Source organism: Plecotus auritus (genome assembly GCF_963455305.1).
Source record: "Plecotus auritus genome assembly, chromosome: 6".
NCBI lineage: Eukaryota > Metazoa > Chordata > Mammalia > Chiroptera > Vespertilionidae > Plecotus > Plecotus auritus.
Window position 1 is genome coordinate 105,444,006 of NC_137773.1, and position 13,023 is coordinate 105,457,028.

Consider the following 13,023-nt stretch of genomic DNA (forward strand, 5'->3'; position numbering starts at 1 on the left):
TTTGAGACATGGCTGTCGATTCCTGAGAGCTCTGCAGGTTTCCCACCACCAGAGACAGAGAAATGCTCTCAAGGCAGAGGCTCAGAAATCCCACACTCAGATGGTCACCTGTTGTAATGGATTACATGGTGACAATTCAAAATCACTGACCACCTTTATCCTCTCCCAACTTGTCCCTTTAAGATGCCCTGATGGTGGCTAATCTGGCTGCATTTCCTTAGCATCTCCAGAGCATAGAAAAGCTATAATATAGCCATACAAGCAAGAAGAGGCAAAGAAAACAAATACCAACACCAACATAGGTCCTTCTGTGTACAAATGAACACAGACAACCACTTCCAGGGAACCTTACTCTGTCAGAGAAATCGCCAACCAACTTGTGTGTAACTGGCTTTGGAGGAAAAGAAGTCTATAACACCACAGAGTGGATTCTGAAAGAGGCCTAGGATCCATCCCTCACAGTTCAGCTGGACACATGCCAGCAGTCAGCAGTGCACAGTGACCCTGTGACACTTGCAACTCTGGACAAGGAGGATCTGATTCCCACCACCAAGGCCACTGCCCTCTACTTTTCCACAAGCAGAGCTCGTGGGGCCCTCTCACTCAAGCTTCACCACCACCACCAATGTCACCATCTGCCTCCGAAAACGGGCAATTGAGCCTGCAGCCCAGTACAAGATGCAAGTTAAGAACAGAAAAGTTAGCACTTTCTATAACTGATTCCCTAACTGAAGAATATCGTGAACTGGCATGAGTCATGCTCCTTCTCCATACCTGTTTCCTTGGGTGAATAACAAAACACCAAGTGGCAAAATATATGCATGATTTTAAGAATATTAGACTTTCAGAGTAGAAATTTCTTAGAAACTATAAAAAAAAAAAAAGGCAAGAAACTTCTAGAGGGGAGGTTGCGTCCCAAGAGCATCAAAAATGAGGCCAATCTCCCTCCCTCCACCACCACCACCACCACCAACAGCGGCAGAGAACTGGGAAGAAATGAGTTCTAGAATCAACCCACCACAGAAAGTGCTTGCAAGTGGAGCCACCAAGGAAATGCCAAGACACTCAGAGCCATGAGGACAAATCGGGTTGAAAATAGTACATTTAGTTTTATGTACGCATTTTTAAAAAATGTATTACTGGGAGGACATATTCTAAAATGTTTACAGCATTCATCACTAGGCAGTGTAATTTCAGATATTTACTTTCTCCATAATTTTCAGAGTTGTTATGAGTACATGCATATATTTTATTAAGCAATTTTATGTATTAGGTGGCATATTTTTACAATCAGATAAAATGCTTTCAGGAATTTACAATTTCATAGTATTGAAATCAAGAAAGCCCCCAAAGTATATAAGCACATTATAATAACAATGACAAACACAGCTCACATAGCACTTAAATACTCTTTTACATGTATTAACTCATTTATTCTTCAAAACAATTCTATGAGGTGGTAGGTTCTATTATATCCACATTTTACAGTACAAAAATTAGAGAGGTTCGGTAACTTGCCAAATGTCACACAGCTAGGCAGAAGCTGGTTCCCACCCCAGGCAGTCTATTTTAGAGCCCATGCTTTTCACCATCACACTTTACTATCCCTGGTAATAACAGCCTATTCTAAAAATCAAAACAGCAAAACTAAGCGTTTCCTACCTCCTCCCTGCTTTGCAATGATCTCTCCTCTCTTCAGTGCATTACTTAGGATTTCTAAGGAAATCAGGAAGAAAAAAAAATTAGCCAAATTTCTCTATGGTTAATAAAAATTTGTTTATTACAGATTTCAGAGGAATGCTACTAATTACAAAATTTAAAAAGGAAAGTGAGGGCGGGGGGGGGGGGTGAGAAATACACATAGACAAGATCATTTTACTAGAAAATTGCAAAATCCTTGACAACGGGTCATGATGGGAGGAGCCCACATAACTCCAAAGTGAGGCCCAGTTGGGAGAGCCATCTAGGAATGTGCCCAGCAAAGCCCATGTATACCCATGAACTGAACTTGGAAAGTCAGATGAGCAAGAACGGAGCCAGTGGTCCAGACCCTCAGTACTCATAGATTAAAGTCTGCACTCACCCACACAGATCCAATCAACACATTAATGTTATCCCGTAGCAAAACTAAAGCTACATTTACAGCCCCAAACCCTGCAAACCAGCAGCAAGTGCATGCAGTGCTAGAAATGTGACCTCGTTAATAAGCTGTGAACGGAAGGATTTCAGCAAGCTAAGCCCACCAGCCCCACCTGGAAGGAGCTGGGTGCGAGGGTGACTAAGTGATAGACAAAGCCTCAGGAAAATAAAAACCCCAACACATTCAGCTAAGAAAACACTGCTGCTTGCTTGACAATGGTTCAAAGTTTGTGGAGTGCTATTATTAGTGGTAAATTTTAGAAGTTTATTCTCAGTCTTTCATTATGTAGAGGAAACTTGGACTGTGCCACCCACAACCTGGTCTTGAAGTGAGCTCAGTAACATGGATAATAGCCACTGGTCACATCAAGTATTATGGCCATGACCACAAAGAGATTAAACCCCTACCCCACAACTGTTTCTAGTACTGCAACTACCTGCTAAAGGAAAGAAGTGCACCAAGAATAATAGACCTCCAGCCTGCCTGCAAGCCCAGTATAGGACTTATTCTTCCATAAAGTCTATGATCCTGCTCAGCAGGCCCAAGCCTAATCTCACGTTCCTAAAACAGTGCTTAGATCAAACCATTCCTGCCAAAAGCCTTCACAATGGCTCCACCACTGATTTAAAGGACAAATTCTTTTCATTGGGCATTCATTCACAGGCCTCCCTGCTCTGACTCCCAACTTGAATCTGTTCTTCCTGTCTCAGACAGATCATCACCTCCAAGCCTCTACACCTGACATTAGCCTCCTCTGTCTTCCAGCACACCTTCTACCGATGCTGAACCCCCTTGGACACCAGTCCCTCCAGTTCAAACCACATTTCCTGCTCAGATCCAGGGCTCTTTCAGCAGCATGCCATCTAGGGCAGAGCTTTTTAAAATCCGAACACTGAGAAAATAATCTTTATGTGGTGCTTACATGGCTGCCTAGGGCTCAGGAATCAATAACCCTAACAGCTCCCTTGCTAAGCCACTTTTATATATTGACCTCCAGTGCTAACTGGAGCCACTCTTAGCATTGTCTCCTCAGCTGCACCATCTCCTCCCCTTCAAGTTCAAGAACCACATATCTATCTATATCCCTGTAGCATCAAGTACAGTTGTTTGCACAAAGAACTGCCTTGACAGGAGAAAAGGGACACTGAGTAGGCGAGGCACTATAGAAGTAGCACCAAAATAATTGAACTGTCAAATAAACATCACAGAAAATTAAATCAAGAACGGAATCTGGAAAACCAATCCAGGCAACTACTCTAAAAACTTGACAAATATTTTATTTGGTACAAAGACCTTTTATCTAACTTAGTCTGATGACAAGTAGCAATAAGGTAATCCAGAGAAAGCCCCTTGTTCTTGTCACTTTGGGAGGCTTCAGTACAGATGACAAACTCAATCAGAGAGATGGTGCCAAAGTAGCAGGAGAGAACAAGGCCCACAGATGATATTTTTATCCAGGTGAGGACAGGACGAGTTTCCTATTGCCACATGAAGTAATCTCTCCAGATCTATTGTGTCACTGTGTCATCACAGAAGCACCACAGAGAAGCAAAGGATTAAGGGCTCAGAGCAGAAAAAAGTGTTCTTAAGAACAGTTACATACCACCTGTTCTTCTTACCCCAGGTAGACACAAATTGGTATTTGCAGCCAAATGACAATAAATTTTTAAAAATATATTTTTATTGATTTGAGAGGAAGGGAGAGGGAGAGAGAGATGAGAGAGAATCATTGATTGGCTGCCTCCTGCACACCCCCCCCTACTGGGGATCCAGCCCGCAACCCAGGCATGTGCCCTTGACCTGGAATCAAACCCAGGACCCTTCAGTCTGCAGGCCGATGCTCTATCCACTGAGCCAAACCGGCAAGGGCCAAATGACAATAAATTTTAAAACATTTTAAAAAACACTTTACCATTTCAAACACAAAATCAAAGCCAGTCATGGAAATAAAAAAGTTTTAACTGACCTAGTCACATGCAAATTATAAAATCACTCCCAAATTCTAAAGCTCTGGAATAATCTAGAATCATATCAAGCAAGTACAGGGGGGAAAAAAGTCTTCACTACCAGCCTAGTAAAATATGAGGAAGTCATTCTAGTTACTTAATCATAGACAGTGAAACAAGTCTCCATCAATAACAGTATCTACTCCGAGTGAGTTTCTACTAGTTCCCGATCTTCATGAAGAACACAAAGACGAGGTCCTAAAAATAATGTACAGAATTAAGAATTATGCCTTGCCTGGCCAGTGTGGCTCGGTGGTTGAGCGTCAACCTATGAACCAGAAGGTCACAGTTCGATTCCCAGACAGGGCACATGCCTGGGTTACAAGCTCAGTCCCCAGTGAGGGTCATGCAGGAGGCAGCTAATTGATGTTTCTCTCTCATCAATGTTTCTACCTTTCTATCCCTCCCCCCTCTCTAAAAATTAATATATTTTTTTTAAAAAAGGACCCTGTCTCACTAATGTGCTGATTGATGACTCTTTCTAGGGCCTCCATAAAGTCTAATATAGTTCAGCTCATACAAACTAGACCCGAAAAGCCCACAGTGTCCCATAAAGACAAAGGCTGAGCACTTTGAGGTTATAACCTAGCTCTCTCTTATCTGCAGGTGAAGATGAGTTAGAGCAGGGGCAAATCCATGCTCTAAAATACCTTTGAGAGAAACAAACTTCTGAGTGCAGGAATAGATAATCTCCTTGCAACACACTAAAAAGGAGAATTAAGCTGACAGTAATAGAAAAACCTAAACTCAAAACAGGGCGAGATGTCCATGTAAAAGTAAAGAAGAAATTGCTTTGTAATTTAACTAAAACTAAAATGAGTTTCTCTGCATTTAGGCAGGCCCAATACTTAAGGTCTTCCAACGTTAGAAAACTTCTCTAGTTCATCAAGCTCTATCGAAAGGCATCAGAAAGCACACCATGCCATTCTTGCTGACTGGAACAGCATCCTGGCCTAAGCAGACCTACACCTCACTTGGCAGGGCCTTGACAATATCTATCAGAATAGAGCACCAGTTATGTAAGTACAGCAGTTTCAACTCCCACAGACAGCAAATATCTCATACCAATGTTGACAAAGAAGCCACCAGAAAAGACTAAAAGTAGTGCTATACACAGCAATAAAAAATTCTAGGACCAGAAGTTTTTATCTAGGTCTAGAAAACACACCATTTTTTTTTAAGACTAAGGAAGGAAACCAGCAGACTCTGCCTAAGAACGAACCTCCAACACCAGAGTGCTCCTGCACCTCCAGGGGGCGGACCCCCGCCACCACGGGGGCCCACAAGGCCTTTCTTACCCATTCCTCTGCCAAGGGGCTCTCCAAAGCTTCGAGACATTCCCATCTCGTTTCTGGCAAAGTCTCTTTCAAATCCTCCACCCATGCCACGCTCCATCTCTGTGAAAAAAAATATTACCCTAGGCCTTTCCAGGAATATCATTATATTTTAGACATGAACAAAACAAAAAACTCTTATAGACACTACAGCAGCCACCACCAAGTCAGTATGTTTCGTTTTTCTATACAAAACCAACATTCATCCTTTATTCCTAAAATAAAAAATCACCTCAAGTGAATCCCTGAAAGCAACCTACCTTACTCCATGAAGGACTAATTTACAACGTCCATTACAGCCACACAATGGGCACACCAAGCACCTGCTACTAGTAACTGACCTGGGGGACTGCAGAGCATGTTAAGTCAAAGGTAGACTGCAAGACAGCCTGTTTATGTACCAGCAGCAGCAGGTACCATTTCTGGTGCACTTGCCACATCACATGCCCTGCCCTGCCCTGCCCTGCCAAGGGCTTTATGTATGCTACCATTTCATGGAATCCTCACAACCAGCCCTCCTCAACCCCCGCCCATATTACATTCCACCACATCTGCCCCTTTACAAAGAAACTGAGGCTCAAATGACTTCGTAATTTGACCAGGGTCACATTCCTGGTAAGGGGTGAGGCGAAGGTTGAAACCTAAACGTAATGTAAAAGCCCTGCTGTACTACACAAGCACGGCCATTGAAACACACACACACACACACACACACACACACACACACACACACACTCTCTCTCTCTCTCTCTCTCTCTCTCTCTCTCTCTCTCTCTCTCTCTCTGCGAGCCCTCTTCAATCTGGGAGCCCTGACGGCTTAGGCCCACTCCCCGTGGTTCTCTGCAGGGCCTGGCTGCTCCGCACCCGTGGCGGCGGCGGGCAGACCCCCCAGGACTTGGGGACTGCGGCGGGGCTGAGGGGACTGGGAGCCGCCATCTTTGTGGCAGAGTGACAGTTAATTTGCCTATTACCCTTTTATTAGATAGGGTATATAGAGAGGCTAGAGGCCCAGTGTACTGACCTGCGGGATTGAGCTGAAACCGGCTGACGTCCCCCGAGGGGTCCTGGATTGCAAGAGGGCAGAGGCCAGGCAGAGGGACCCCACCAGAGCACAACTGGGGCCGGGGAGGGATGCGAGAGGTTGGCCAGCGGGAGGGCTCCAGGGTGTATCCGGCCTGTCTCGCTCAGTCCCGATTGGTCAGACCCCAGCAGCAAGCTAACCTACCAGTCAGAGCGTCTGCCCCCTGGTGGTCAGTGCACATCATAGCAAGCGGTTGAGTGGCCTTAGTGTATCATTAGCATATTACGCTTTCATTGGTTGAACGGACAACCGGACACTTAGCATTTTAGCCTTTTATTATATAGGATATGCCCAAGTGTAACAGGACATCTCTACCGACAACTGGAGTGGTTCCATCTATACAATGGAATTTAGGTAACTTCATTCATTTTTTTCTATGCTGACAGCAGGAGTATTTATTTTTTACAATGTCTTTTAAAAACAAAGGTCTTCCTGTCTCAAACTCCACCCTATGGAAATGGAAACCAATGTCCCTGGTAACTGCTGTCAGTGTGGACACTGAACTAGTTGTATATTCTAAAGCAGTGGCCGTCAACCTTTTGGACTTCACGGACCACCAGTTGGCGACTGCTGCTCCAAAGGTTTCCTTAAACCAGCAGTCTCCAACCTTTCGGACCTCCATGGACCACTGGTTGGCGACCGCTGTTCTAGACGGTTTTCACTGTATGATTTAAAACAACAGAAAACGCTTTTGACTTGTAACTTGCAGGCAAAAAATAATAATAAAAAATAAAAAATGCAAATCACTTTTTCTCCTTCCCATATTGAGAGGTCATTGAAAAATCTAGTTTATTATCTTGTTCCCTAGAAATATCAGGCAGGCAAGTGCTATTTAAAGGACATCTTTTATTGCACAACTACAAAATAATGGCTATATCCTTATGATTTCCATTGGAAGGAAGCTAGAATTAGTACGGAAATCCAACATTTTGGCAATGGTGGACTTTATATTCCTAGCTTGAATCAACCCAAATGAATCCCATAGATTGGTGGCATGCTATCTGCTGGAAATCTAGGTAACTTGTCCAAGCCTGTGTCTGGTGGGCAGAAAAGAAATCCCAGAGTGGCCTATAACAGATGGAGCTCTCCAACACTATTTTAATCCCTATCATAAGCCTATGAAGAAGGCAGCACCCACGCCTTTTCAGATAAGAAAATCATATGCAGGCATTAATGCATTGGCAAAGGCCTCAGAACTAATCTTCCCAACTGTCAACAGGCCACAGAATCCAGGAAACCCTGTGTGAAGTCCAATGTACTCAGAGAGAGAGAGAGAGAGAGAGAGTGAGGGAGGGAGAGAGAGAGAGAGATTGATTTTTCACTGCCAAATACTGCATCAAATCAGTCATTATTTGATATGTGATTATCTTTCAATTAAAATTTTTTACATCCATTCTATCAAGATTTAACAATCTACTGGTTGACTGGACCAAAAAATCTGATTAATTTCTAATCTGTCTAATGTTATCAGCACCTGTGACCGTAATACTAGTATATGCATTATAGTCATCAACTAAACATTAAATCAGAAACATCTTCAATTTTTTCCTAGTGATTAAAACTTTCCTTGGATCCAGCACTCCAAGGGATCAAGAGTTGATCCCACCAAATTAGAACACAGTTCAAATAAAAGAAAAGTCTGCTCTCTACTGTAGAGAATGGAGGTGGACTCAAGTATCTATACCTCAGAACATCCAAGAACACAACCTAAGAACACATCCTCCACTGTGACTCTCCATGAGAATCAGCACTTTAAACCTTTAATCACCAGACTCAAAACTAACTGCGGCATTCCAGCTGCCAGGTCATCAAGGACTTTGTCCATCTGGCTCAGCACAGCGTCCACTGTTCCCAACTACTTCTACATCATTTCAGTCTACTCAGAGAAACAACCCAAATCCCCTAATGACTCAACTACTCTAAATAAATACTTTATCAAGCCAAATTTCTCCAACTTTTTTCTTAAAAATCCCATGCACACATAAGCCACAGGCAAGCCTGAGAACACACTGGCAACACAGACCTTTGTCCCTTCGTTCCTAACTCATGGTGAGGGCCTTTCTACATCTTTTTTCCCCACCATGTAGAACAAGGTACCTCATGAAGAACACTTTATTCATCAGGAACATCGTTTTCCAGTTGACATCTGATGTCTATCCTAGTAAGATATGATTGCTCTATATATATCCCCATTATCCATTACTACAGACCAGCAAAGAAAGGTTTAACCTCAGATCCTTAATGGCTTTCTATTCCAAGGAATTTTATGTGTATAAAGGAAGCAGTGTTCCTAAAGGCGAGGTCAGAGTCTATCAACACCCAGAGGATTTAAAAAAGACAGATTGCAGGTTTCTCACGGCACACTCAACAGCCCTGCCTAGTGAGGGGGGCTGCTTGAAGCTAGTGCTAGGGGCAATTCTAAAAAGGCAGGATTGCAGCATATTAAAGAGCCAGACTCTGGAGCCAGAAAGCCCGGGTCCATATTCCACCATTACTAGCCATGTGACCCTAGGCAAGTCACTCTCTGGGCCTCAGTTTCTGCTCAAATGGGGATAAGAGTACCTACACATCATGTGGTTCTTGAAAAAACTAAATGACACAACACACTGTCATTATAATTAATATTATCATTATAGTTCTATTAAGAGGTCAGAAGGGCTGTAAGATTTGAATGATAGTACACAAAAATTTGTTATGTAAAAACTAAATTAATGCTTCTGCTTACAACTCAAGAATCATCAGGGCAAATGATCAAGAACTCATCAGTTCAGCACTCTAGGGGAGACATGAACTTCATCAAAAATGCTGAAGAAACCAATCCCTTACACTTGGAGACCATTTTAAAGGGTGCAAAACATAAGCACAGCTATCTACATGATGCTTGCTAGTGTTGCAGGCAATAAGATAGCTTTAAATTTTTATTGAACTATTACTGGAGAAGATTCAGAACACAGAACGTCTCAAGAATTTAGTGACTAAGTGAGTAAATACTTACCTACCATTATGTCTAGCTTCTAAAATACAAACTTATGGTTTTACTGATATTTAAGGCAATACAAAGACATTTGATTTGGTACAAAAGTGGAAGGGGAGAATAGTGTATTAAAAATGGGTCTACTGCCTAAAGGTCACACAAGACCCAATTGCCAGCAAAAAGCAAGAGGCAAGCAGGAAGGAGGCAAGCAGGAAGGCAACACTTGTCTTACCGTTTATTCTGCCCATGTTCATCCCAGATCCAAATCGACCCATGTTTTCCATACCACCACCAAAGGGACCCTCCATGCCTGAAAGAGAATTCACATTTCAGCACCATCCCTATGAGACTGCTTAGACTGATTAGGAAAAAAAATGGTTTTCAAAAGTTTCATTTGGGCATATTCTATTTTCTGCCAGGAACTTGCTTACCAAATTTATGGACTTTTAGAAAAAACAAATGTTAGTGCTTCTTGCTTAAAAATCAGCACCCTCAAAAAAGCTGATCTGATCCACCCCTTCCATGAATCACTAAGACAGGCCCAGAGACATGAAGTGATTTGCCCAAAGACATAGAGCCAGTAAGTAAGAAACCCAGAACCAAAAGCCAAGTTCATTTCAAGACTTAAACTTTTTTTAAGTCAAAGTAAGAATTTCATGCAGGGCTTCAGAGAAACAAATAGGAAAAAAGAGAGAAAACCATAACTAAAAGCATTCATACATCTGTACTTCATTTTAAATTTCTTACCTCCCATTTTATTTATTCCAAATCCTATGCCTTCCATTCCCATTCCTTAAAAAGAAAAGTCAATGCAAATTAAAATGTCAAAGCAGTAACATTTGAACTTAAAAAAAACACAACACACACAAGAAATTCTAAACCAACGAATGTAGAAATAGCACTGATTATGAATATATTTTAATTGTCAAGAAAAGGGGAGACGGTGGAGGTACCATTTCAACTGTCAAACCATCACATTCCCAAAAAAGTGTTTAAGCCTTTAACAAAATAATCACCATGTGACTAAAAACTTATGTAGGGTTCACATAGTTTAATTAAATGCTCAAGACAGTTTTGAACATGAAATCTAATTATAAGATACAGACTAGGTAACATTCATTAAAAGCTTATTTTAGGGAGCAGAAGTATATTTAAAAATCTCTTTGAAAGGTAAAATTCTGTAAGTCAGGGGTGGGGAACTTTTTTCTGCCAAGGGCCATTTGTATATTATAACATCATTCACGGGCCATACAAAAGTATCAACTGAAAAATTAGCTTGCTATGTTTGGTCAAGCGTTTAATTAACTCACCCCGAAAGCCTTAGCAGGGCCAGACCAAATGATTTCGAGGGCCTTATACGGTCCTGGACGGACATTCCCCACTCTTGCTCTAAGTATAAAGCAGTTCCTAATAACACTGAGGCTTCCCTCCCCCAACCCAAGCTGCCTTTCCTCTTAGGTGTCAGGCAGGAAGGTGTGGTGGTCAGACTAGTAGAGCCACTTTGAGGGGTTGGCCCAGGCCTTAGTTAAGCCCCAGAGTTTAAGCTGAAAGGTAAGGGATATACAGAACTGATAATAGCAAGGTAGAGGTGCACCCATCTTGAAATTCAAAAGATTTCAAGAAAGACAGACTTAAGTCTGAAGTCATAAAAATATTTAATAGTATATAAATGCCTCACTGCACAGAAATGAAAATGCTAAGTTTAAAGTTTGTTCTACATGCCAAAACCTTTATTCATTAGCTATTTCTTATCTTCTTGGAACAAAAACAAAACTGTGCATCACATGTCCTATGGCTTACAACAACTACGCTGTCATGTACTGAGGCCCCCAGGCCTTTTGGCATCCATCAATGCCTCTACCTCTAGAAACCGTATCAACACCAACGCCTGAGCCCAAGGGGTCTGAGTAGTAGATTGTGGCAGCGCTGTGGTCCCATGATCAAGAGACCTACAGTCTCTGTCACTAACTGATAGTGTGACCTTGAGCAAGACCAACCCTCTGGCTTGCCTCCTTTTATTGAATAGCTTAACTATGTCAGCTCAGAAGGTTATACAAGGATAAAATGCTAAGGTATGATGGCTTTAGGAGGCAAAGGAATCAATTCAGGAAAAATACAAAAAAGCAGGGGCACTGGCTGTTTTGCTCAGTGGTTAGAGAGCCAGTCTGTGGGCCAAACGGTTGCAGGCTTGATTCCTGGCCCTAATCAGGGCATGTGCAGGAGGCACCAGCCAGTGTCTCTCACATCTATGTTCTTCTCTCCCCGCCCCTCCCTCCCTTCCACTCTCTCTCTAAATATCAGAAAAAAATATCCTAGGGTAAGGCTTTTTTTTAAAAAAAGAGGGAACTTTGTCCCAATTAAATCTTCATTCCTTTTAAACTACTCAATGTCCAATTATCTCAATAATTACTTTAATTATATATTATAATTACAGTGTACTGTAATTCTCACCTGCAGGTCCTATGTTTCCCATGCCAATGCCTTTATTTAGGTGATTGGCATCGATAGGCTGCCCTCCTGGTCCTAACCCCATGCCAATACCACCAAGTCCATCTGAAAGGAAAAGAGAAAATCAGAAGTGTAAATTCAACTAACTTAGAATAAACCATGACTCTCAACAGCAAAAAAAAGTCATAACTGTCAAGCTCCATTTCCACCCACCTCTACAACAAACACAGGTTCTAATTCGTAACTCAACAGTGGTACACGTGAGAGCTCTCCTTTTTAAGGCTTAACCTTTTACAGATTAGAGTTTGTGATATGTAAAAAGGTGCAACTAAAAATCAGTTCACTTGAAAGTTACAGAGAACTATGAACAGCTCACACAATAAAAATTGTGAGAACCTATTTGTTTCCCTAAATAAATAGGCAACTCAAGCCCTGGCCGTTGTGGCTCAAAGGTTAAAGTGTCACCTTGAGCACCTAAGGATCACAGGTTCGATCCCAGCCCTAACCAGGGCACATATGGGAGGCAACCAGTCGATGTTTCTCTCTCGCCCCCCTTCTACTCTCTCTTAAAAAAAAAAAAAAAAAAAAAGCAACGGAAAAGGGTGAGGATTAACAAAAAAAAAAAAAAATGGGGGCAACTCAAGACATTGGGTGGCAAGTGTGACAAATATGCCCACTTCCACCTCCCAATCTCTACCCACAAAGCTTCCAAACCCATGGATTGATACCCAGCCTACCCTCAACTTCACATGCTACACAAACAGGGACCCAAAAATACAGACTGGTCTCAAAAGAGTAAACAAGGTTTGCCCTGACTGGGTGGCTTAGCTGGTTGGAGAGTCATTCCATACACCAAGAGACTGCAAATTTGATTCTAGGTCAGGACACATACCTAGGTTACAGGCTCAATCCCCAATCGGGGCACATATAGGAGGGAAGCAATCGATGTTTCTCTCTCTAAAATCAATAAAAATAGCCTGGCTGGTGTTGCTCAAATTGGTTCAGCATCGTCCCAGACCCCAAGAAGGCCAACGGTTTGA

At 42.2% G+C, this 13,023-nt stretch overlaps 1 protein-coding gene across 9 annotated transcripts in view; it reads right to left on the reverse strand.

Moving 5' to 3' along the window:
* Nucleotides 1-13,023, reverse strand: part of HNRNPM (heterogeneous nuclear ribonucleoprotein M) — a 48,505-nt gene that overhangs the window by 4,196 nt on the left and 31,286 nt on the right. For 4 of the 9 annotated variants that reach the window (XM_080671990.1, XM_080671996.1, XM_080671995.1 and 1 more), the window contains 4 exons: nucleotides 11,987-12,088; nucleotides 10,283-10,327; nucleotides 9,768-9,845; nucleotides 1,663-1,716 (listed from right to left, as the gene is read on the reverse strand). In XM_080671990.1, coding sequence (XP_080528116.1) covers nucleotides 1,663-1,716; nucleotides 9,768-9,845; nucleotides 10,283-10,327; nucleotides 11,987-12,088 — 279 coding nt within the window. Of the gene's footprint in view, nucleotides 1-1,662; nucleotides 1,717-5,444; nucleotides 5,544-9,767; nucleotides 9,846-10,282; nucleotides 10,328-11,986; nucleotides 12,089-13,023 lie in introns of all 9 variants that reach the window. The other 5 variants (XM_080671988.1, XM_080671991.1, XM_080671989.1 and 2 more) reach the window with 2 other exon arrangements.